At 45.7% G+C, this 25,284-nt stretch overlaps 1 protein-coding gene across 1 annotated transcript in view; it reads right to left on the reverse strand.

Moving 5' to 3' along the window:
* Nucleotides 1–339: 339 nt before the first annotated feature.
* The window catches only part of ESR2 (estrogen receptor 2), a 74,436-nt gene continuing 49,491 nt past the window's right edge, over nucleotides 340–25,284 (reverse strand). Inside the window, exons 5-8 of the mRNA XM_084826560.1 lie at nucleotides 20,062–20,200; nucleotides 17,660–17,793; nucleotides 9,068–9,248; nucleotides 340–517 (exon numbers count right to left, since the gene is read on the reverse strand). Of these exons, the coding sequence (XP_084682686.1) occupies nucleotides 340–517; nucleotides 9,068–9,248; nucleotides 17,660–17,793; nucleotides 20,062–20,200 (632 nt within the window). The remainder of the gene's footprint in view (nucleotides 518–9,067; nucleotides 9,249–17,659; nucleotides 17,794–20,061; nucleotides 20,201–25,284) is intronic.

Below are 25,284 nucleotides of genomic sequence, written 5' to 3' on the forward strand. Positions count from 1 at the left end.
AAAGCTTCTCTGTCACTCAGGCAGAGTACCATGAAGCTTAAGGCTCATATGGCGCTTCAACAGTCTCCTTTAGAAGGCACTCCAGAAGTGCAACATTTGATAAAGCCACAATCATAGGCAAGTTGTCCAATTCCAGCTACGTCAGTCTTTCCAAGATAGTCTAAGCTGACATACACAAAATCCAGTCTTTAAAAGATTAGCATACAGTCCGATAAAAATGTTTAAAATATTAAGAGAGAAATCAAGATACAGGTGTCTTCTTTTTAAAAGTAAACACCCAAACTTTCAATCTTGATCTATTTTCCTTGTACTTCCCTGGATTTCCATGTCATTATGAAATTAGTGTTGTGCTCCATCTGCAGTCTCTGTTTGTTCCGACGGGCTAATCTCAAGATTTGAAATGGGCATTTTCCTGTGACTTCGGACAGTGTGAGCATTGAGCATCTCCAACAGCAAATCATAGACTGGTACAACATTCTTACACTTCATGCTAAGAAGGTGCTCCATCCCTTTGTTACTGTGGAAAAAATCAGAGAGGACAGAAAGAAGCTGGGGTTTAAAATGCCATTATTCAGAGATGCTCTGGGGAGTGGGAAGTACATGCAGGTACAGTGTGGTACTGCTTCAGAAACAGGATATATTTAAATTATTTCTGAATTAATGCATTTAAAAAAAACAAATAACACCGAGGCGTACTCCCCTAGGGCAGTATCCAATGAGGTGCTGCACCTGCACCAATTCTGTTCCGCAAACAAGACTCACAGCTTGTGCAACAGAGATTTCGTGCTTCCAGGAGCAACTGGAAATGAGCAGCTCAGATAAGGGAGCTCTGCTGACCTGTTCCGATCCAGAAACTAGTGTTTCCATTTGTTTCGGGGCTTCCATTAAATTTATTTATTTTATTTATTTACAGCATTTATATACCACTTCATTTCTAAACAGATTCCAGACTAGTGAACAATAAAGATAAAATGATAGAAAGATAAAAGAAATAAAACAGAGTACCAATAAAAACCGTAGCTGGTCAGTCAAGGAGGGCCTCCTGGAATAAAGACGTTTTGTGGAGGCGCCAGAAACAACACAGTGTTGGTGCCTGCCTGACCTCCAGAGGCAGAGAGTTCCACAGAAAGGGGGTCAACACACTGAAGGCTCTTCTCCAGGTGGGCTCCAGTCAGGCCATAGGTCCATGCGGAACAACCAGCAGCATGCGCAATCTCTGTTGCACAAGTGGTGGGTCCCATTTGTGCAACAGAATCAGCAGGAAGAGCCACTTGTGCAATGGCCCCATTGGATACTGCCCCTAGGATCCCATTAGTATTCACGCTAAGTTTCAGGTATCTCGGATTCACAGTCTTGGTGCTATGGTTCTGACAGACACACATCCTCTCTTATTATTATAGATATTCTCTAGGTCATCACAATATAAATAAGGAAGATAGCCAAGATGTTAGAAATAAAATAAAAGGTAGACAAAGTTACACATAAATCGCTAAAATCACTACAAATGATCATCAAACCAGTACTGTCAGATTCAACCTAAATGTAAAATTCCATGATACTGGTTTCCAGTTTCAATTTTTCTAAGTGGCTGTTAAACAAACCAAGAGTAAAACATACACAGATAAACTAACTTTATTAACAGTCAAATAAGTAAGAATAAGAGGGTAAAATTCATGATAGCACTTTAGATGCAGATGGGGATCACGTTTCTGCATGCCCCCATACATGACAAACATCCTTGAAGTAGAACATTAGTTAGCACAGAAGGGAGTGTGCTGGACTAGAAACTTTCTCCCTGATGTGGTAATTTTCTATCTGCAGAATTTTTATTTTTACTTTTGGGGTATTCCCCCACATGTGCTGTGTTGGTACAATCCATTCTATCTCTTCAAACTCCGCTACCTCATTCTGCTGCATGTGTAATACCTGGTATGAACGAGCTACCTTAATACCTAAGGGCATTTTCACACATGAGACTTAAATTGCTTTTGAGCCTTTCTTAAGCTATTTGTGTTAAGAACTCATAGTTGTTCATACAGTAGAGACTGTGGAGGACTATTTGTAACAAAAATGAACATTCTGCTTAATGTAGGGTATTCTACATTCACATTACAAGTCTGATGGAAGTAACAGCAGCCCTTAATAATTTCACAATACTGCTGGTCAGTCCATAGCTTAAAATAGTGTTTTTCTCTGCTTCTGAGCAGCCACGAATGGAAAGCAGTTTTGTTTCGTTTTGTTTTTTAAATATGAAAAATAAGCTGAAAGCCAGGTTGATCCATTTCCTATCTTCACGGATGGAAAAAATCAATATTCCTTAGGTCATTCTAACATAATGATTCAATCTTTTTAATGTGTAGTTGTAAAAAGGAACAATAAATTGTCCAGCGCCAGGTCAACATTTTAACACAATTACTGAGTGGACTTTCATTGCCAAAGAATAAATAATTGCCATGGAAGGGTAGTGCAGAAGATTCCGAAAAAGAATCAGGGAAAACTAATCTCCTAAAACTAATCTACCTTTTGCTAGGAACAATTACATTTGGCAGTATTAATGGGCACGCTCTTTCATTTTCCAGGGGGAAAGACCAATGATGAAACAAGCAGATTTAGAGAGCTGGCAACCATAAAAACATAAGAACTGCTTTGCTGGATCAGAACAACAAGGCCAATCTAAACCAGTGCTGTTTCCAGTGGTATCCGCCCACTCTAGCTCAGTGTAACAGCACAAGCTTAGCATACAGGCTTAGCATCTTTAGGAAGATCTGCCAAGGCCCTTCCATCAGAGGTGTGAAGCTCACCTACAACTTTCTCACCAGTGGTGCCATGGTTAGTCATAGAATCATAGAATAGTAGGGTTGGAAGGGCCCACAAGGCCATCGAGTCCAACCCCCTGCTCAATGCAGGAATCCAGTCACAGCATCCCTGACATATGGCTGTCCAACCTCGTCTTGAATGCCTCCAGTGTGGGAGAGCCCACCACCTCCCTAGGTCATTGGTTCCTTTGTCGTATGCCTCTAACAGTCAGGAATTTTTTCCTGATGTTCACCGGAATCTGGCTTCCTGTCACTTGAGCCCATTATTCCGTGTCCTGCACCCTGGCATGATTGAGAAGAGATCCTGGCCTTCTTGTCTGTAAAAAGACTTCCCAAAAGAGGTTTGCCAGGCACCAACACTGCTATCATTTAGGTGCCAAGCAAAACAACAACAACAACCCTGTTTAGACATAGACATAGAATCATAGGGTTGGAAGGGGCCTACAAGACCATCGAGTCCAACCCCCTGCTCAGTGCAGGAAGCCTGATTCCCAGGCGGTCTCCCATCCAAGTACTAACCAGGGCTGACCCTGCTTAGCTTCTGAGATCAGACGAGATCAGGCACATCCATGCATAGGATTTTATAGATGCTCTCCCCAGTGGCATGGGAGTGTACCACAGGGGAGTGGCTTCTATTCCAGACCATTCTGTCGACGTCTGTGCAGCTCCTTGTCAAGTCTACTTTGTGCTTGGAATGCCAGTGTTGTACTCACCAATAAATATCCTTAACCACAGAAACCTAGAAATGAAGGAAGGGAGTGCATGCTTTTATTTCTATAGACAACTGGAGCATTACTGGTGATTTGCTGCAGCTCTAGAGCCAGCCCTGTAACAGTATAAAGGAACTACTGGGTTTAGCCTGAATGGGTTGTGTTTGCTGAGGCACCTGGAAGTAGTTAAGGGCAACACCCACTGCTTCTAGCCTGGGTTCAGAGAGGCCACCACCTGAAAGAGCTCTGTAGAAAAGCCTCTTGTTTCAATAAAACTTAAAGGTTTGTTTATAAAGCAGAGTGTCTGATTCAATAAGGTACAAACCACCAAATTTGAACCATGGTGGCAGCAGTGCCTGAATCCTAGACAGAGGAAAAACAAATTATGACGGGGGGGGGGGGCAGGGAAACCAAATGAGAAAGAAAGAGTATGAAAGCTGAAGTCACCAAGCACATTAAACCTGCTGGTTTAGAACTTAGCCCAGGCATGGAAAACTTGGAAAGAGGAGTTTAATCTCTATGTGGGCACTGCAATGGTAGATAAAAAGGAGTCTGTGAAAATAAAACTGTCTCTATATTTGATTGGAGAAAGGGGGAGATAAATAAGTGAGACACTGTGTGCAAACTTTCTCCAAGGGCAGCATACTTTGGCTACAATAATAGGTTGTTTTGATGCCCACTGTAACCCAGAAAGAATGAAACCATGGAAAGTTACAGCTTCTTCATGCGGAACCAAGCAATAGGGGAAGGCATTGAGGAATATTGCACTAGTTTAAAGAAGTTAGCAGCCCAATGCAGTTTTGGAGATATCCAAGTATGTGGAATACAGGACAGAGAGAGATTGCTGAGGGAAGCAGACTTGACCTTAGATAAAGACTTGGAGATTTCCAGGGCAGCTGACTTGTCCAAAGACAGGATTGGAGCCCTGGAAGGACAGATAGTGGAACCTGTCCATATAGTTCAGAAGAAAGAGGGAGAAACCGGATGTAAGGACAACAGAGAACACCACAGAGCAATGCAAGCATTGTGGGGTGAAACACGCAAGCCAAAAAGAGAGTTGCCAAGCTTATGGGAAGAAATGCCACAACTGTGACAAATGCAACCATTATGCATCCAAGTGTGAATCAAAATAGAAGAAGCCCTGCCTATGCACAAGAAATGCTAGGACAGGTAGTTCTTGAGACAGCATGTCACATAGGAAAGCACAAATATCTCTTGTCTCTGAAATTACGAATGCACAAACTGTACAAACACACTTGCTCTGTTCCAGAGAAGGCCTGGGACAGCCATTCACTGTTCAGAAGGCGGCTTGTTCTGATCTAGTACTGCTTCTGACTGGTTCCAGCAAACCTCACGAGATCTGGACAATAGGTGCAGGGAAATAAGTTTCCATAAATACCCTCAAGCACAATCTACACTTCAGCCTCAATTTCTTTCTTCATGGTAACGGGGTTGCAGATGGAGCCAGGGGCTTCTGGATGTCCAGACCCCAGGAAAATGTACCTTTCCCCAGCCCCCATGCTTGGGCCTGGAACAGAATAACGTAGTTCAGATAAAAGTAAAAACAGAGGCTTTCAAAGACCTCCTCTCACACGCAAAGGAGCGGATTTCCCGACTATTAAGATTGATCATCTGTGTGTGCACACAAACACACCCCGTCACAGAGAGCATGGGTTAGTTCCCACATGCATGCTCATCTCTCGAAGACTACAGCATCAAGCTGAGCTAACCCTGCACGCATGAATCACTGGAGAGCAACCCCACAGGTCACACCAACTTGCATCCCCGTGATGCAGCCACATGACATATTCATGACATATGTCATCGTCATCACCCTCAGCGCACAGAGCTCTCCGAGTGCGAGGAGCCCTAGTGACGAAGCGTCTCAGCCCCGGTGACAAAGCGTCAGCAAACCAGTGAGTCAAGCACCTGTGCGCATTTAGCAACGCCAGGGCAGTCGACTCTTTCCTCCCTGTTCCATACTCACAGTAAGTAACTGTAAATAAATAACTATAAATAATTTCCCCCACTTCTCATGGTAAACAACTAAGTTCCTCACGGAAGACATACCCAAATAAAAAAACAGTTATGAAGGTAGAAAGCCAGCAGAGAGGCAGGAGTTATCCAATGTACTGACTGAGTGCCATATGTACGACTACCTACCTGCTGGATGGACGTCGTGGGTGTCTGCTCGGTGCAATGAGCTCCTGGCTCTCTCAGGGAACAAGTTTGTTCCCTTGAGGCCAAGGTTGCTGACCTGGAGAAGCTAAGAGAGGCAGAGAGGTTGGTGGATGAGACCTTCAGGGACCTATTAGCTGTGTCCCACTCCCAGGGTGACAGGTCCTCTGCTGTCATGCAGAATGCGGGTCTCGGGGAAGGGTGTCACTCTGAGGAAGAGGGAAATGACACCTTAGGAGGGAGCCATTCCTCAGAAGACGAACGGATATCCTCTCGCACCGAGGATGAGCTTCCGGGGGACGGGGAGCTTGTGGTAGTGGGTGATTTGATCATTAGACACATAGACAGCTGGGTTTGTGATGGGCATAGGTTGCTAGATAGGAGGTTGAAATCTGGGACCACCGAGGTGGCTTTCTCTGAAATGCTACCTGTTCCACACACAGGCCAGCAGCGAGACAGGCGAACCTGAAGAGTCTCAATGCCTGGATGAGATGGTGGTGTAGGGAGGAGGGGTTCAGATTTGTAAGGCACTGCGGAACGTTTTAGGACAAGCTGGGTCTGTACAAGAGGGACAGCCTCCTGCCTCCGCTTGAACCAAAATGGAACCAGACTGCTGGCACTAAACATAAAAAGGGTGCCAGAGCAACTTTTAAACTAAATCCTGGGGGAAAGCAGACAGGAGCTGGGAGGCATCCGGTTCAGGTTAAATCATCACAAAGGGATGAAGAGGCTTTTTGATTGCCCAAATGTATAAGGGGAGGAAATAGGCCAGGAGTACATGGTAGAACATAATAGCTAATCAAAGCGGCCAATGTCCCATAGCAAAAGATGCACACGCCAGAGGCATCTGGGGAGGGATACCGTGTATAGGTGTTTTTATGCAAATGCTAGAAGCCTCCAAGCCAAAATGGGAGAGCTCATAGAATCATAGAATAGTAGGGTTGGAAGGGGCCTACAAGACCATCAAGTCCAACCCCCTGCTCAAGGCAGGAATCCAAGTCAAAGCATCCCTGACAAATGGCTGTCCAGCCAGCTTCATCTTGAATGGCTCCAGTGTGGGACAGCCCACTACCTCCCTAGGTAATTGGTTCCATTATCAATTTGGAAGCTATGCTTCTACTAATGCAGCCCAAAACAGCATTTGCCTTTTTTGCAGCCATATCACATTGTTGGCTCACATTCAGCTTGTAATCGACAACAATTCCAAGATCCTTCTCGCTTGTAGTGTTGTTGAGCCACGTATCCCCCATCTTGTAACTGTGCATTTGGTTTCTTTTTCCTAGGTACAGAACTTGGCATTTATCCCTATTAAATGTCATTCTGTTGTTTTCTGCCCAGCGCTCCAGTCTATCCAGATCACTTTGAATTTTGTTTCTGTCTTCCAAAGTGTTAGCTATCCCGCCCAATTTTGTGTCATCTGCAAATTTGATCAGCATTCCCTGCACCTCCTCCTCCAAGTCATTAATACAAATGTTGAAGAGCACTGGGCCCAGAACTGAGCCCTGCGGTGCCCCGCTCGTTACCTCTCCCCAGCTTGAGAAGGTCCCATTGAAAAGCACTCTTTGAGTCCGATTCTGTAGCCAACTGTGGATCCACCGGATCGTTGTTCCATCTAGCCCACTTTGAGCTAGTTTGCTCATCAGGAGATCATGGGGCACTTTGTCGTAAGCTTTGCTGAAGTCAAGGTATATTATGTCCACAGCATTCCCACAGTCCACAAGGGAGGTGACCTGATCAAAAAATGAGATCAGATTCATCTGGCAGGATTTGTTTACTTGGACTTCCAAAAGGCTTTTGACAAAGTCCCTCATCAAAGACTCCTGAGCAAACTTAGCAGTCATGGAATAAGAGGACAGGTCCTCCTATGGATCAGTAAGTGGTTAAAGAACAGTAAGCACTTACTTAGTGGTTAAATTAAATTCTCCCAATGGAGGGAAGTACATAGTCGGGTCCTGCAGGGATCTGTACTAGGACCAATGCTTTTCAACCTGTTCATAAATGATCTGGAATTAGGAGTGAGCAGTGAAGTGGCCACGTTTGCGGATGACACCAAATTATTTAGGGTCTTAAAACAAAAAAGGATTGTGAAGAGCTCCAAAAGGATCACTCCAAACTGGGAGAATGGACATCTAAATGGTAAATGCGGTTCAATGTAAGCAAGTGTAAAGTGATGCACATTGGGGGGAAAAATCCCAACTTCAAGTATAGCCTGATGGGATCTGAGCTAGCGGTGACCAACCAGGAAAGAGATCTTGGGGTTGTGGTGGACAGCTCGATGAAGATGTCAACCCAATGTGCAGCCGCTGTAAAAAAGGCAAACTCCATGTTAGGCATAATTAGAAAAGGAACTGAGAATAAAACTGCCAATATCATACTGCCCATAGATATACAAATCTATGGTGTGACCACACTTGGAATAGTGTGTACAGTTCTGGTCACCACATCTAAAAAAAAGATATTGTAGAGCTGGAAAAAGTGAAGAAAGGGCACCTAAATTGATCATGGGGCTGGAGCACCTCCCCTATGAGATAATGTTACTATAGCTGGGATTGTTTAGCTTGGAAAAAAGGAGGGTAAGGGGAGACATGATAGAGGTCTACAGATTTATGCACGGTATGGAGAATGTGGGTAGGGAGACATTTTTCTCCCTCTTTCAAAATACTAGAACCTGGGGTCATCCTATGAAGCTGATTGGTGGGAGATTCAGGACAGATAAAAGGAAGTCCTTCTTCACACAGCTCACACTTAAACTGTGGAATTCGCTACCACAGGATGTAGTGATGGCCATCAATTTGGATGGCTTTAAAATGGGGTTGGACAAATTCCTGGAGGAGAAGGCTATCAATGGCTACTAGTCCTCCTCATGGCTATGCGCTACCTCCAGTAACAGAGGCAGTGAGCCTATGTACACCAGTTGCTGGAGAACATGAGTTTGAGGGTGCTGTTGTGCTCATGCCCTGCTTGTGGGTTCCTGGTCAACAGCTGGATGGCCACTGTGTAAACAGAATGCCGGACTGGATGAACCCTTGGTCTGATCCAGCAGGGCTCTTCTTATGTTCTTAAGCTTCTTCTTTTCGTCACACCATATGAAATAAGGGTTTCTTTGATCTCCCTTTCAAGACTGGTGAACCTAGATAGTGCTATTTATTACCATCTGCAGGATTTTCACGCAGCAAACCTGACTTCCAAGATGACGTGGGAAAACTGGATGCATCAGCAATCAACACATGGAAATCTCCATGAAAGACTTCACAAGCAAACAGGAAAGAAGAAACAGACGTTTGAAACTGGTGCGGGCAAGTGACCTGCTCACTTTCTTGCCACAAATAAAAACACGAACAGGGTTCAAAGAGGGAATCTTACCTTGCATGTCGGACATGGGAAAGCAGCATCAGCAAATTTGCCAAACGAGTCGTCTGTTGTGGCAAAGGGATGCCGCTCTTTGCAATGACCCACACCAAGGCGTCTGTCACACAGTTCAGCAGGCGGCTCAGCTTTTTGTGGCTGTCAGGTTCTTCCGTAGCGGTGGAGAGTGGAAACATGCCTAGGACAAGGAGGTCACCATGAATTTGTATTTGCAACTTATTAGGGACCTGCCCCTCAATGAATTATTATTATTATTATTATTATTATTATTATTATTATTATTACATTTATATCCCCTCTTTCTTCCTCTTGTAAGGAACCCAAGGTGGCATACATAGTCCTTCCCCCCTCTATTTTATCCTCACAACAACCCTGTGAGGTAGGTTAAGCTGAGAGTCAGTGACTGGCCCAAAGTCACCCAGTGAGCTTCATGGCTGAGTGGGGACTAGAACCCAAGTCTCCCGAGTCCCAGTCCAACGCTCTAACCACTACACCATGCTGGCTCTCCAGAATAAGCCTCACTGAACTCATGGTACTTAGGAAGCTGCCTTATAATCACTGAACTCACACAACATGATAACCCACACTCAGGGGTTGAGTATGGATTGTGGGTTGTTGTTGAAACGTCAATTATTGTCTTGTCTGAATCCATCCACGATAACAAACCATGGTTTGTTAACCATGAACAACCCACAGCTCACAGCCCAACAACAAACCATGGGTTCTCTTCATGGGTTCTTCACAGTTAACAAACCATGGTTTGCTAGCCCAGCTGGTTTCAGACAACACAATACCCACAGTTCAACAACAACCCACAGTTCAACGACAATCCACACGCAACCTTTACTCAACCCTTTTGTGTGGGTTATTGTGTTCTCTGAACCCAGCCACTGAGTAGCTCAGTACTGTCTACACTGACTGACAGCAGCAGCTGTCCGGGGTTTCACACAGGAGTTTTCCCCACCCTTGCCTGTAGATACCAGGGATTGAAACTGGGATTTTTGTATGCAAAGCAGGTGCTCTGCCACTGACTTACAGCCAGTGCAGGGTTCAAGTTTTGGGGGGCCCTTGGGCAAGACACCCTCAATGGGCCCCGCTTCCTCAGTGAGTCTAACAGCTCATCAGCATTGTTGTCAGCTGCTGCTGCTCTTCCTCATTATTACTACCTCCTTCTTGCTTGCCAGGCAGAGAGGCAGTAAACAAGCAGGCAGTGGAATCTACTGCTCCTCCTTCTCCCCGCCGTTGTCTCAGCCAGAGCAAGAGGCAGGTGAACAAGCAGGCTACAGAGCCTGCTTGTTCTTATCAGTGCCCCCCCTGCTGGCCTGTGGTCCCTTGACACCAGCTCTGACTGCAACTCTTCCTCTACTGTAACAGGAGTCAAGAAGAGGAACTCATCATAGTGTTCCCGTTTTCCGCAGTAGCTCCATGTTTTCCAGACCAAGTATAATAAGGAACCAGAGCAAGTGTTCTTAAACTACACTGCTTCTTTGCACTTTAATCTCGAATATATAAACCTTACTGAGAATCTTCACCACAGCGGCCCTTATTTGAATAAAGTTTCTCCTGTCTAGCAAGAAAGGCTCCCTGTTGTCTTTTCCCTTGAATAGCCCTTTGGGCTGCCCACACTACTGAACAACTGGAAAAGAAGACATCGCAAAGAGGAGATGTGGAATGTCACAAATACGGTTGTCAACTTTTCAGCCAGCTGCTGTAGCCATGGTTTTAAGAGAGCTTTGGCTGTTGGGTGGTATAAAAATATAAGGGAGGGAGGGAGGGAGGGAGGGAGGGAGGGCAGCATGATGTGGAAGACATTAAAATGTGATCGTATTTATCCCCATCCTGTGCAAAACTTCACCTGCTGATTTCTGCACAGCAAGTTGCTGTTCGGCAGAAGAGCAGGCCAGACCTTTTTTTCTGGTTGGTTGGCAACTCTGGTCACCTATGACCACAAACAAGCTGGGCAGACTTGCTTTGTGACATGCCTTCAGGGTTGGGCTGACAAGTGTGACCTTTACAGGGTGAAATGTGAGAACCAGTGAAGGATGGCAGAAATGCTGGGAAAGAGTATGATCTTAACAGCTGCAATTTATAGGTATCAGTTGAGGACTGCTTGACAGAGACCAGAATGGGTAGATTGGCAGTTCTGAGGGCAAGGAAACAGATGGGCCTGGATCAAATGTTTGGCTTGCTTAGCTGCCAGGTCAGAAAGCTCTATTAGCATTATTGACGGTGTGATGGAAAGAGCTTCAAGGCATGGATGGCTATTCAATAGAACACAGCTATACGTTTGCCAAACAAGTCAACCTATCTGTACACCCTCAAACACATCAGTATTAACTCAGAAATAGCTGGTGCCAAGAAACACACCTTCAGCAGTCTAAATTAAAAATGAGGTCACATTACGAAAGCAGCTATCAACTTGAGAGCCAGACATATGTTTCGACAACCATAACGTAAGAAGAGTCCTGCTGAATCAAACCAATGGCCCATGTAGTCCAGTGTCCGGGGGCCAACCAGATGACTCTGAGAATCCAACCACAGCCCTCCCCACTGCTGCCGCTACCAGCTGGCCTTCACCTTCTGTCACTCACAATAGGGTTGCCAACTTCTGAACTGACCTAGCTGTACTTTTAACAGCAACTTTATCTCCAGATATAACCAGGTAATAAGACTCCTGTCCATATTTTCTCCCTGCTGCTTTCTACAGACCGAGCTTCTGTTGCAGGGACAAGAGCCAGCCAGGCTGATTATTTCTGGCCAGTTGGCAACCCTACTCACAAGGGATGAGGGGAAGGAGCTAGGATGCCAGCCAGCCAGCCATGGAGCACCCTTCCTCTCCTCCGCCCCCTGCTGCATCGCAACTGCACCATCAAGGGCTGGGAGGGGAAGAGGAATGAGCAAGCAGCAGTTGCTGCTGCAGCTAAAGCAGTGCCATGGAGGGAGCAGGACCCAGAGGTGGAGAGAGGGGCAGCAGCCTCCACACCTCCACTCAAGAGACTCCTGCTTCAGAGCAGAGCTGGCTGTGGCATGCCTGTGCCCATGTACAGCAGTGGGGGAGGCAAAAGCAGTAGTGGGGCAGGCACAGCTGACCCCATTCCCCTCTCTTTTTCTGCTCCCTAACTTTTCTTCGCCCTCTCTTTTCTAGTCCTCCTCTGCTCTGTCCTAAGATATGTGTTGTTTGGACACCACGCCACAGAAATCCCTGCTTGCTTTCCTCTCTCCTTTTGCCCTCCTTTCTCCTTGTCCCAATTGGTGGGGATAGGAAGAGGCAAAAATTTCAGCAGTGAAGAGCTTTCCTTATTCTCCCTCTTTCTCTGCTCTGGTCTCTAGGCAGCGAAGACTTTTCTTCCCCTGGGGGCTTCCTCCCTCCCTTCCTCATAGCAAGCAGAATGTGTCTCTCCTGTTGTGGTGTCATCTGAGATCAGACACTCCTGGTTTTGTATACTACACAGTGAGTGGGGATTTGGAGCATAGGTGGTGGATGCTAAAGAATTCCTGCCCCAAGGTAGATGCAAAATTTCTGAAAGCTTTATATAAAGGCTTAAGCTGTGGAGGAACTGAAGTCTAGATACTCACTGAGAATTAACTGGTGTTGTTTACTCAGTGCAATTCTATACATGTCTCTTCAGAATTTAGTCACGTTGAGTTCAGTGAGTTTACTCCCAGGTAAGTGAATATAGGATTACAGCCTCAGGTTCATAATCAGCCATTTTGTGATGAATGGGCCAAAGGGTTCATGGTGAGGGTTCCAGTATCCATGCAAAACAAATATCCACCACTTAAATGGAGGCAGCTCAATACACTTTTTAAAAAGGAGGTGTGTAAACATCAAATAATATTTAATACAGTATAATTATTAATAACACAATGAAATAATTTTATAACATTTAAAAATCCTGTCCATTATCCTAGTAGGTTTGCAATCATTGGGGCAGAACGTTGGAAGGTGGGAACAGGTTTTATTTTTTACTGAGCTTTTCCTTTTGTTTGTTTACTGGGCGACTGGATGACATTCTTACTTATGCTTTCATAGACCCTGCCTTATCAGGGTTCCCCAGCACGAGCAGAACTCCCTTTCAGACCCTGTTGATTCAACACAGTAAGGTCTGAACTGAGGTGGGTGAGGCCGGTGCACCCAAGGATGCAGGGGGCGTAACCAGCGTGCATGGCCCTGACTCTCTACTCCAGGGGTCCAAAAAACACAGCACCCTCAAAGCTCTTCGCTCCCTGCCCAGCAAGATAAAGGGGTGAGTGGGAGAGAAAGAAGGAGGCTAGGGGCAGGAAAGGAGAGAAACAGTGAGGAAAGGAGTTGTGGGACAGAAATAGTGATGCTAGAGGCTGGAAGTGGAGAGTGAGAAAGAGAGGATGGGAAGAGACAGAGAGCGAGAGCAAAGGGGAAAGGTCTGTGTGGACAGAAGAAGTTTGGGTGGGCCAGGAAGCAACTCTTTTCATTTCCCCCTGCCTCCCAGCCTCTAGCCTCACTATTTCTCCCCACACACACCTCTTGACTAGCCAGCCCCCAGGGGAGCCATTATGTGACTAGCCACATCCTTCATGGGAGCCATTCTGTGGGGGTGCCCACAGCAGTTTCTCAGATTCCCGAATGTGCCCACAGGTCCAAAAAGGTTAGGGACCCCTGCTCTACTCCTTTTACGTGCTCATGCATTTGGTTGAATGGCAGAATACGGTTGATGGCTACTCTGCAAGTCATTTTGTTCACAAACCAGGCCAAGGTAGGCTGGGGCGATACTGGATTATTGACCTACATGCATCTTTCTTGGCAACCAAAGTGAAAGAAAAGCTACAGTTATTGACATTTGAGAATCAATTTTAGCTTTTGTCAAAACTACTGAGGCTGGAGGCAAATAATAGTTTTTGAAGAGAGATGAAATCAGTGATGGACAAAATCTCAGCCAGAGAAGAGCTTCTGAAGGGAATTGCACTCCATTCTTAATACAAGCATTACAGCATTACAGGCTGGACAAATGCAGACTCCAGGCCAGGTAAGTACGAATTTTGGCAGCAACACTACCTGAAAGTGATTTGAGAACAGTTTCACAACCTGCCATGTGTCCACACCATAAATCTTTTGTTCCATTATTGCCTTTGGTCAAACAGGTTTTGTAGGGTTTTGAAACAATATAAACCTGTCTACACTTTCAAACCTGTTTACTGGAGGTGAAAGCAGATGTGTGAGTGTATGCACCACCAGGATCGATCCCTCCCTCAAGCCTACAGTGGCCATGTGTCCTACTTTACAGAGGATAGTCCTCTATTTGAAGATGTCCTCTACTTGAAGGTCTGTCTGGTCCAAATCCAGTTTAAAGATAAAGAACCAAAAGAAGGGGGAGGAAGGACCTTGAAGTTGCCCATCCACAGTTAGTACCTGGACAGCAGACTGAGCAGCAGGGGTGCAGTGGTGGGGGGTCTCACCAGGACGAAAACCCAGGACTTTTTTTTTAGAGCCAGTCTCAGCCGGGTCCCTCCCACTCCCAGTCTACCGCTGTGGGGCAGGCGGCTGGAAGAGCCTGAGATGCTACTACAGCAGCTACTCTCCCCAAAGCTCCAGGCCTGGGGCAGGAAGAACGGCAAATTCCCCTCTCCCCTGTCCTGAGAGGCCGCCTGGGCAAGGCAGCCTCACCTGGCAAAGGGTTAATTTACCCTCTCTTGCAGCCCGCTTCCTCTCACTGGAGAGGGAGAGATGGAGGAGCTGCCACTATGCCTGCGCCTGAGACTGCGCCGTTGCCATCCAGTTTCAGGAAAGAGTGGGAGCACAGGGGCCAGGCTGAGTTGCTTGCTGGAGACGCTGATCCGGATCGTCAATCCTGTGCCCCCAGCAAGCCCAGCCAGTTGTAGAGTGGCAGCAACCCAGCACACAGACACAACGCTGGCCAACATCAGACTCAGATAGGTCAGCTCAGTCAGTTTGTTGGGTGGTGGCGGTGGCGGTAGCCAAAAAAGACAGCGGGATGTGGGGTGCCGGGTGGGGCATGGGGAGGGCAGAGAGAAGAAGGAGGAAGTCTATATGACTCATCTATATTTCAAAATAGATGAAATTTACAAAATAGAATTAAAATGATAAGAAATACCTGGGAATAAACCCCACTGAAATCTATATGCTTACTTCCGAGAAGACATGTAGTGGATATTAGGAGCCCCGACACAGCAGCCGCCTCGCCTGCCTCCGCACAGCTCTGGGAAGGGGCCGCAGAACTTCTCCATCATGTCTCTCACCCAGCCTTTCCCAACCTTGTCCCCTCCAGATGTGTTGGACTGCAAATCCTATCATCCCCCCTCCCAGCCAGCACAGACAGTATTCTGCCTTGTCGTCCAGCAAATCTTGAGGGCACCAGGTTGGGGAAGGCTGCAGCCTGCTGCATTTCTTCTTGGCTGTTCCTGCAGAGAGTGAGGGCCTAAAGCGCACATTACCAGCAACGCTAATGGTCTTTAAATAAATTTGTTAAATATAGCAGCTTTTCTCTTGTTCTCCCCACACACACACACTCATTTCCTTCATATATTTGCTTTGCGCTTACTTGAAAGTAAGCCCCCATACTTGAGAGTAAGCCCCATGACCATGAGGCTTTCTTCTATCCATATGATAGGGTTACCATTAGGGATGGCAGAGAATTCCGCCGCGGACCCAAATGAGGCCAGATTCAAAATAATCCAGCCTCCGGAGTCTGTGGCGAAACGGATCACTTACCTCCTCCTCCCCCCGGAATCCTCCAGAGCTGGCTCCTCTCCGCAGCGATTCCGCGGAGCCGCACGCCGGCTCTGTATCGCTGTGAGGAATGAATACAGCCGCAGATGGCATAGTGGAGAGAAAGATAAAGTAGATTGGCTGCAATTAGGTTAAACTAAGGGCTTTACGGCCGCAAGTGGCGTCCCCTATGGTAAGGGCGGCCACCGTTACCATATCGCCAGCAATACGGAGCCGGTGTGCGGCTCCGCGGAATTGCTGCGGAGAGGAGCCAGCTCCGGAGGATTCCGGGGGGAGGAATGGATCGCCTCCCCGCCCCTGCTGGCAGATTCCCCATGGACCGGAAGGCAGGGAATCCGCCCATCCCTAGTTACTATTTTACCTGTGGTAGAAAAAAATACATCATCACTGTTATCCATATCTGATGTATTATTTATTTATTTAATTGATTGGATGTATAGTCTACTTCATCCCAAAGGCTCAGGGTTGGTAACAATATGCTAATAAATCTACTTTATCTTTCTCTGTTGCTGGTCACCAAAAGACAGTTTGAATAAAACATGTCTTCAGCTACTTCCGGAAGGTGCACTTTGGTGTTTACAATATATGTGCTACTTTACAGAGAATCATAAGCAAAAAAATTAGGTCTCTGCCCCTAGAAGCTTACAGGAGGAAACAGACAGTGGAGGCCCCTGTTCAGCATCTTGGATAGCTCCTTTAGAGTTCTGCTGGTTCTGACTAAAACCCAGACTAAAATAGATTCACAGCCCCACTGAAATCAGGGCACCAGCCTCCACTGGAATCAGGAAGTGGTTGAGGGCAACACCTTCAGGCCTGAGGAGAGAGGGGCCACAGCCTAAGAGAGCTTCGTGGAAAGGTTTTGTTTAAATAAAACTTGGGTTTATTTGGAGGACAGACTCTGTGAGTCTGTGGGGTGCAGTCTACCAGCTTTCAAACAATAGTCATTAGTGCTCTCAAACACAGGGCAGGGTGGGATGGTGGATGACACCAGCCTCCCTGCCCCACCTAAATGGTGCCCCTGTCTACCTCATGACTCCCTTTTCTACAGAGTCCTGTCTTTTTCCCCACCTTCCTGCCAGTATCACATAGTTCTTCCTGTCTCTAGGGTTTGTGTAATATTTCCATTACAACTAAACTTAACAGTCCACTTCTCCTAAAGATGCTGCATTGTTCATCAACATTAAAGAAGTTTGCACGATATCACAGCAACTCAGACAGTGGCTGTAAGGAGTTTGCAGGCACAACAGGACAGGCAGACTTTAGCCTGTTATGCTAGCAATCATGCTTCCTTCTTTTAAAGGGAAATGACTGGGATGTTTGAGGGGGATGTACTGCCCAACCTTGGTGAAAAAAATTACAATGTTTTAAAGCTGGAGGTTTCAAAATGAAAAGAGATTATTCCCATTGCTATTTATAAAATCTGTCTTTTTGTTGAGAAGGTGTTTTGAGTTCAGAAATATTATTCTCCTTCTCATCAGTTAAAAGCACAGGAGCAGGCCCAGTTGAAAAGAGTTGGCAACCTAATTCACTTTTGTATGTGTTGGCAAACAACAGGGTGATTCAAACAAAATAGGAAGCACTGCTTAAGTCCTGGGTCATCCACAATTTTATTAAGAGCCCTTTTAAGTGTTACCTTTAGAAAGTATAAAAATACAGCTCGCAGAATAATACAGCACGGTGACCTAGGTATTATTTCTGTGTATCAATCATAAAGCCATTATAACATGAGGAAGGAAAAAGCACTTTGAGTGTTTTTATTTCATTCGCCTTAATGGCTCTTGCATCCTTTGATATTTCTACTACCACCACCCAACTTTTTGTCTCAGTAATAAGCACAGCTTGACATGACTGAAGCATCTACTCACTGGAATTCAGAAGGATCATCGCCTTGACACAGAGATATTCTTTGTGCTGCAATTTCAGCTCTCGAAGCCTTGAAGTCGTCGCCAAGAGCATGTCAAAGATTTCCAAAATTCCTTCCACACATTTCCCCTCATCCCTAATTTGAAAACGGGTAGAGGTTTACTGGGGACGCAAAATATTCTTTCCTGCAAAAGATTGCTTCGTGCTCCAGAATATAGTTGTTTTTTGTCCGCGTTCATGGTTTGGGAGTTTTTGATGTTTGCTTTTTTAATAAGCAGATTGAAATCCTAAACATCTAACAAAGAAACCTTTAAAAATTCTCATTGCATCCCTTGCAACCCTGCTCAAGTCCTTTGCTCCTGTAGCTCTCTATCGCCTTCCACAGCTTTCTAAAGATCTCCTGCTCACTTAAAAAAAAGAAACTCCAGCCCTTTTCCCTTGCTGCGCCTCCTATCTGGAAGACTGGAACCACCTCCCAGAACACCTATGTTTCACCAACTCTGCTTTTCAAGGAATGATGAGCCACTGGAGATGGATGCAGAGGGAGCATCTTACTGAGCCAACAGAAGCAGCAACCCTCTACCTGCTGTCTCCTCTTTTGCTGGAGGAATTTCAGCCCCAGGTTGTACTTCTCTGTCTTCCCTCCCAGGCAGAACGGAGTCCCACTCTGCTTGGTGGGTTCCATACGTCCTTCTCTGCCTGGTGGGCTCTCCAGCACTTCCCTTCCATTAGTTGATGCTGCCTCCTTCCACTCTCACCCTGCTGCCTGGCTGCTAGAAATCTATGGTACCACCATCTGGTACCCCATTTTCAATGCTTAGAGCAATTTAAGAGGCATTTAAATTTTAAATAATCTGCTCTTTAAATTCGGTTAAAATTTAAAGTGATTTAAAGAGCAGGGTATGTAACTTTTAAATATCCATACCTTTACATTGCAAAGGTATTTAAACAGCAGGATATTTAAAGTTTAAATGCCTTTAAACCACTCTTATCAATGATCACCCATCAGAGATAAGAACGGGGTATTCCCTGCTTAGCCTAAAGAAAGCCTTCTCCACCCTCCAGTGACCCCAATCTGGATCACTGCGCTGTGCAAGCCTGAAACCTGTTGCACTGGGGCTTACTTCTGAGTAGAGCTGCAAATAACTGAGCTTGGCTTTGCATGCTTGGTGGGGAAATGTTCAAATTGGTGAGAATTACATTTCTGTGTGGATGCATGGGTGCATACGTTCATGTGTGGGCCCCAGCCCCCCAGCATACACCAGATGAGGCCCTCAGGGTTGTGCACCCCTGACCTAGAGACATCTAGTGGTAACTTGATCCTTTGCAGTGGGTGTAATTCCTGTAGTGTGGTGAATCCCAATTTGAAAATGTGAGAGCCTCAAGTACTTCCATTTTATACAGACAATTGTAAAACCTTCCCTTCTGCCTACACAGGTTTTTGTTTATGCCACAGTCAGACAGAAATTTAAATCAAACTAACTAACAAACAAAGGAGAGATAGTGAGAGTTGCTGTAACATACCCTGGAGTCCCTCAGACAGTTCTTAACCATCTCTGTATGCTGCCCCTACCAGGGGTCACAAGGAAAGCCAATTTTAACTGGGCATTTATGTGCCCCACCTTTGCCACTGAATGTAAACCCACAATAAACTAACCCAAGAGAACATTAGCTACCATCACCTGCAGAATATAGAGCAGTAAGACTCTCTTCCCCAACCTATTGGACTACAACTCCCATAATTCCCAGCCATGGGACATGCTGGCTGGGGTGATCGGAGCTGTAGTTCAACATATCTGGAGGGTGCTAGGTTGGGGAAGCTTGCTCTAATAGCTTGGCTATGAGGTCCAAAGCAGGCTGTGGGTTGAGATACTAGTATTCAGAATTCACTTGGGTGAAACCACACCAGCTCTACTTTAAATAATGTGATTGATTAACAAAACATACAAAACATAGCACTGGGGTCAATTCAAATAAACAAGAAAAGCTGTTCTAACGACTGAACTTTCCCTAATTTCTAGCATAGACTGGTAATTTCTCTTCTGAGCTGCACAAATAGCAGAATCAGCAGTCTTTCGACTCACCTGGTACATGGATGCCATGGACTTCAACCGAAGACTATTTGCGCATGACTTGGTCAAGCATTTCTAGAGCTTTGCCTGGGAAATTGACACAGTGGCCTAATCTGGATCAGAATATAGGCAGGGTCAAACTAAAGGTCAGCCCTGATTGCCTCCTCAGGAAGGAAGAGAGGAAGGTAGGCAGGCAGGAAGGAAGATTAGGGTTTTGTTGTCAGGGTTGAAAAGAAGGTCAAACTTACAGTTTTGTAGGCATCACAATTTAAACCACAGCTTGCCAGTTCTCTGAGACAGTCACTTTACCACAAAGGTACTTATTTTCTCACCTGTCGAGCACAAGATCTGGTGCAAAGATGAGCTTGCCTGGATGATCGATGGATCTCCACATCAGGCCCACCATTAACACTTCCAACCAACAGCTTTCCAGAAGCCTGACTTGATCATACAGACTGAGCTCTATGAAGCCTTTAAAAAGATAGTAAGGAGGTGGAGTCATTACATCATAAAACATCCAAGTATCCATTCCTCTTTTTCCTAACAAAGAAAAGTGAATTTTTAAAAGAATCTAATTATTTCAGACAATATAGCTTCCTCCGCATCCTTGGATAACACCATATTAAAACTCTGTGCACTGTGTGTGTGACAATAATGGGTGTGGATTATGTCTGAGACTGGGTGGGTGTGTATTATGTATATGAATGCACGTGAATGTGTGCGAGTGTATGAGAGAAGGAGAGAGGGCAGCCCCACCCACTTTAGTTTTGGCCCCACCCACTTGTTGTGAAGTACCAAGCCCAACCCTGTTAAACAGCCTTGGAAGGTTCCCTGGAAGGGAATGTGGCCCTTATCTTGGGCCAAAGAAGCCCCATCTTAGATAATGCATTAATTATTGTAATAAATGAAATTTTGTGTGAATTATGTGAATGTTTGGTCATTTTGCTCTTAATTTTAGTAATCATAAATAATATGAATAGATACTATGATGATTTGTAACTTCCTGATATTAAGGTGTCATTTCGCATTCCATTAAAGTAGGTTTGCCTACCTAGTGAATCAGCATTCATGGTTATTCATGAATTCTTCATCATTAAATATTACATACTAAACTATAAAACATATTTATTATGTTGATATTCCATGTACTTAAGTATGCTGTTTTCTACTGACAACATTTGGACCAGGGTGTGTGTGGGGTGGGGGTGGGTGGGAGGGGGAAGAGTAGACTATGCTTTGTCCCAGGTTACCTTTGCAACCCTGGCTTGAACAGGTAAGATTCCCTCTTCTTCCCTCAACAATAATTCCCCCCCTCCTCCAACCCCTCAACTGATGCCTCACTATTTCGTACATCCTGGAACCTGTACATTACCACTCCTCAAGCTATCTGGGGTGTTTTCAAAACATTCTTTGCCTTTTAATTTACAGGTTTCTATACTTTTCATACCTAGGGAGTACATAGAAACCACTCCCTTATTTTTGGTGGCCTTGTTTCACGTCCATACCGATAGGTATTCAGACAACGAAGTTTGCTGTTAGAGGGAATAATTAGATGGTTTGTTGGTACATCTTTATAAATAAGCCAGCTCCTTAGCTGATATTGGTTTTTGTGGGGAGGGTTTTTTGTTGTTGTTTTTAATGCAAGACAATACTTGTACTGTTGGCAAGACAAGATGAAATCTGCTTATAGGAAGTAAAGTCATTGAAAGGATTTCTTTTGCACAGACCTGTATTTAACAGGCAATATTTTCCTAGGCAGGGAAGAAAGACACACAGAAAGAGATACAAGAAAAGGGTCAAGCAAACTACTGTAACTTGGAAACCTTAGTGTCATGGTGCAATGCTCTGCTATATGACCCTGATGTTTGTGCCATGACTTTATGCCCTCTCAAACCAGCATCAGCATTACCAGGTTGATAAAAAAAAGGGCCCAGACGGTGTCCTTATTAAAATGAAGGCCATCAGGAAATTCATGGATGATGCTCAACCCTACATGATCTCCCACACCACTCCTACATACTGTTTCTCAAGAGCAGGAACAGCATGAAATTAGTTGGGAATGAGTCAGTTGCAACCTGCTGTTCTAGCTAGCTGTTCACTGAAAGCAAAGCCTTATGGGAAGAAGTGACAATTTAACTAAGATGTCATCTTCACAGAGAGGATAAAAGTGGAAGATTAAAAAAAAATAAGGCAAGGGAGGAAGAAGAAGAGAAGGAAACAAGGGTAGAGAGATGTGCAGTAGAAGCACTGAGTGGTAAACTACACATTAGACACAAATGTGTTTCATGAAGCCCAAGTGCTGTTTTTCTTAAAAGCAAAGCAGCTCTGGAAGGAAGTGATTTTAAACAGAGAAGCAGCAAGGGATTAAGCACTAGGGATGCTCAAGGATTTTGTCCAGTTCACTTTTCAAACTGAAATGATCTAATCCACAATTCCCAGACTAATGTTCAGAGTGTAATGCAATGATCCTTTGGATTTCGCATTTCTCAGAATTTTGCAATGCAGTTCTCAGCTCAATTGAATTGAAGGGGTGGGGCCTGAGTATTCCCAGCAGCTGTGTGGGTGTATTGGCCCCATGAGCATAGCTAAGTCATTAGTAGTGTTAGAAGGGCCTAGAGATCCATAATGCTTGCTTAAGTTCATTATTGGTGCAATTCCCATGCTAGTAAGCCTCTGAGCATGTGCAGATGATTCAAAGGGCCAATAACAGCCTTCTCTTCTCAGCACATTCCTTGCTAATGAGTAGAAAGCCTTATCAGGCCGTGCCTGAGAAGCAAAGCTATGTGTTTATGCTGAGCTGCAGGTGGCTGTGCTTGAGAACCAAACACTGTTAGTCTATGCTGGGAATGGACGCTAGGGGGCGCTTGCTAGTGTCATGCTGCCTCACTGCTGACATGTATGGTATAAAACCCATTTGACCCAATGGCTCGTGGTTCAGAGAAGCTGACTGATCCAACCATTGGGTACGCCTGTGTGCTGCAAGTTACCCAATAAAGTATCCTTGTAAGTAAACCTTTGGATCTGATTTATCACTATCTTGGCACCTCTAACCTAAGGGTTCAAAGCCCACAGCCGGGGCAACACAGTGGGCGGGCAGTTTCAGTCTGTTTCCCACTTCCTAGCTGAGCAGAGCAGAGCAGAGGAAGCTGCTCCAGCTGGTCTAGGGGCTATACAAGCAAGCAAGCTCCCAGAGAGCGAGCAATCAGAGCGAGCGAACAGGGACAGCAAACAGGAGTTCAGCAGGAGAGGTTAAGAGGGAGGTCCCTAACAAATTTTGTTTTCAATTTATTTTCTTGTAACACACACTTCCATACCAGTGGGACTCTGTTGTTAACCTCCAGTGAATAGAGGACAAAGCACAGGCTATCCCAGTACCATCAGAAAGCTAGAAACACAAAGGGAATAGAGAGTATGGACTATGGAAGGAAAAGACTCTCCAGTGGTGGTGACCTGCAAGGTGTGGTGCCTGAGATCAACATGGTCTACATGTGCAACAAGTGCAAGCTGATTACACTGTTGGAAGAAAAGGTAAGAGGACTGGAGCGGCTGTGTCGACCCTCTAGGGAATAAGAGAAGACAAAGAGTTCTTAGACAGAACGAAGGAACTACAGCAGCAAAGCAAGGTACAGAAGCTAGAAGAGCAACAGCAAGCTGAGCCAGAAAAGGAAAATGCTGAGGTGAGGAAAAATGAAGAAGAGGATACTCCTTGGAAAAGGGTGACAGTTAGGAGCAGAAGAACTAGACGCCACTCTGCACCAGTGGAAGCAGTGGAACTATGGAACCTTTTTCAGGTACTTGAGGATGAGACTGGAGGACAGCCTGCAGAGGAAGAATTACAGGGGACCCCGCGTGAGAGTGAGCAAGAGGCTGAAGGTCAGTCAAGGAGAGGCAATGAAACCAAGGCCTACAGCAACAAGTAGTAGATGTGGGAGACTCCTTGCTGCGTGGGATTGAAACCCAAGTATGTTGCGAAGACCCATGGACTCTCCAGGTATGCTGTCTCCCGGGAGGACAGATTAGAGACATGACTGAAGGGCTGTCTACACTCCGCTCTCTCTGATGGATATCCCTTTCTTCTCATCCATGTGGGAACAAATGATACCACCAAGTGGAGCTACAAAGAAATCACTTCAGAATTTGAAGCTTTGGGAAGGAAACTCAAGAACTTTGGGGCCCAGAAAGTTTTCTCATCCATCCTTCCAGTAGTAGAAGAGGGATAGAAAGGGAAAGAAAGATACTTCAGATGAATGACTGGCTACGAAGGTAGTGCCGGCATGAGAGATTTGGATTCTGGGACCACGGGCTATACTTCCTGGAAGATGGACTGTTGGCAAGGGACGAGTTGCACCTCACAAGGGCTGGGAAGTATGTGTTTCACCACAGCATAAAGAACTTCATCAGGAGGGCTTTAAACTGAATCCTACAGGGGAGGGAGATGTAAAGTTGGAGGTAACAATGGACAAAAGCTCATGCACAACGGACACAACAACAGCTCTAATAATCCTCAATAATAGTCTTAAAAAAACATGTAGGAAGAAAGCCATACTATAAAGCACATGGTCTTTGATGTCTATATACTAATGCCCAGAGTATGGGAAACAAACAGAACAAACTTGAACTCTATTTAATACGGGAGGGAAATTATGACTTGATAGGTGTAAGTGAAACTTGGTGGGATGACTCCCATGACTGGAATACAGCAACTGAAGGCTACAACTTGTTCAGAAAGAACAGAAGGAACAGAAAGGGAGGTGGAGTTGCACTATATGTTAAAAACACATATCTCTGCACAGAAATACAGGAGGATGAGCTTGGTAGCCCCATCGAAAGCATCTGGGTTAAAATAAATGGTAAAAAGGTGTCTCCAACCAGTCGTGTCCGACTCTAGGGTACGGTGCTCATCCCCGTTTCTAAGCCGAAGAGCCAGCGCTGTCCGAAAACGCTTCCGTGGTCATGTGGCTGGCATGACTGAACACCGAGGTGCACGGAACGCTGTTACCTTTCCCGCCGAGGCGGTACCTATTTATCTACTTGCAGTTTCTTGCTTTCGAACTGCTAGGTTGCCAGAAGCTGGGACTGAAGACGGGAGCTCACTCCGTCACGCAGCACTCGGGTCTCGAACTGCTGTCCTGCCGACCTTCCGGTCTGCAGTTCAGCGTCTTAACCAATAAGCCACCGCAGCGCAAAGAATAAAAGGAACATGGTGATTGGAGTCTACTACTGGCCACCCAATCAAGGAGAAGATGAGGATGACACTTTGAGAAGCAAACTGCCAAGATTTCAAGGAAGCAAGGTGCAGTAGTAATGGGGGACTTCAATTTTCCCGATATTTGTTGGGAGACAAATTCTGCTAGGGATGTCAGAGAATTCCGCCACAGATCTCAGGGAGGCTGAATGCCAGCGCATTCGGCCCCCCGAAATTGGTGGTGGAACGGTCTGCCACCCCCCCACACCCCCGGGACGAGACTTACCTGGGGCGGAACTTCCTAGCGGCGGCGGCTCCGGCGGCGGTTCAGCGGCGGCTGCGGCGGCCAGTCCTCCGACCGGCTGCCGCC

This window comes from Heloderma suspectum, chromosome 1 (assembly GCF_057233095.1).
Source record: "Heloderma suspectum isolate Gila_16-S chromosome 1, 16-S_ref, whole genome shotgun sequence".
NCBI lineage: Eukaryota > Metazoa > Chordata > Lepidosauria > Squamata > Helodermatidae > Heloderma > Heloderma suspectum.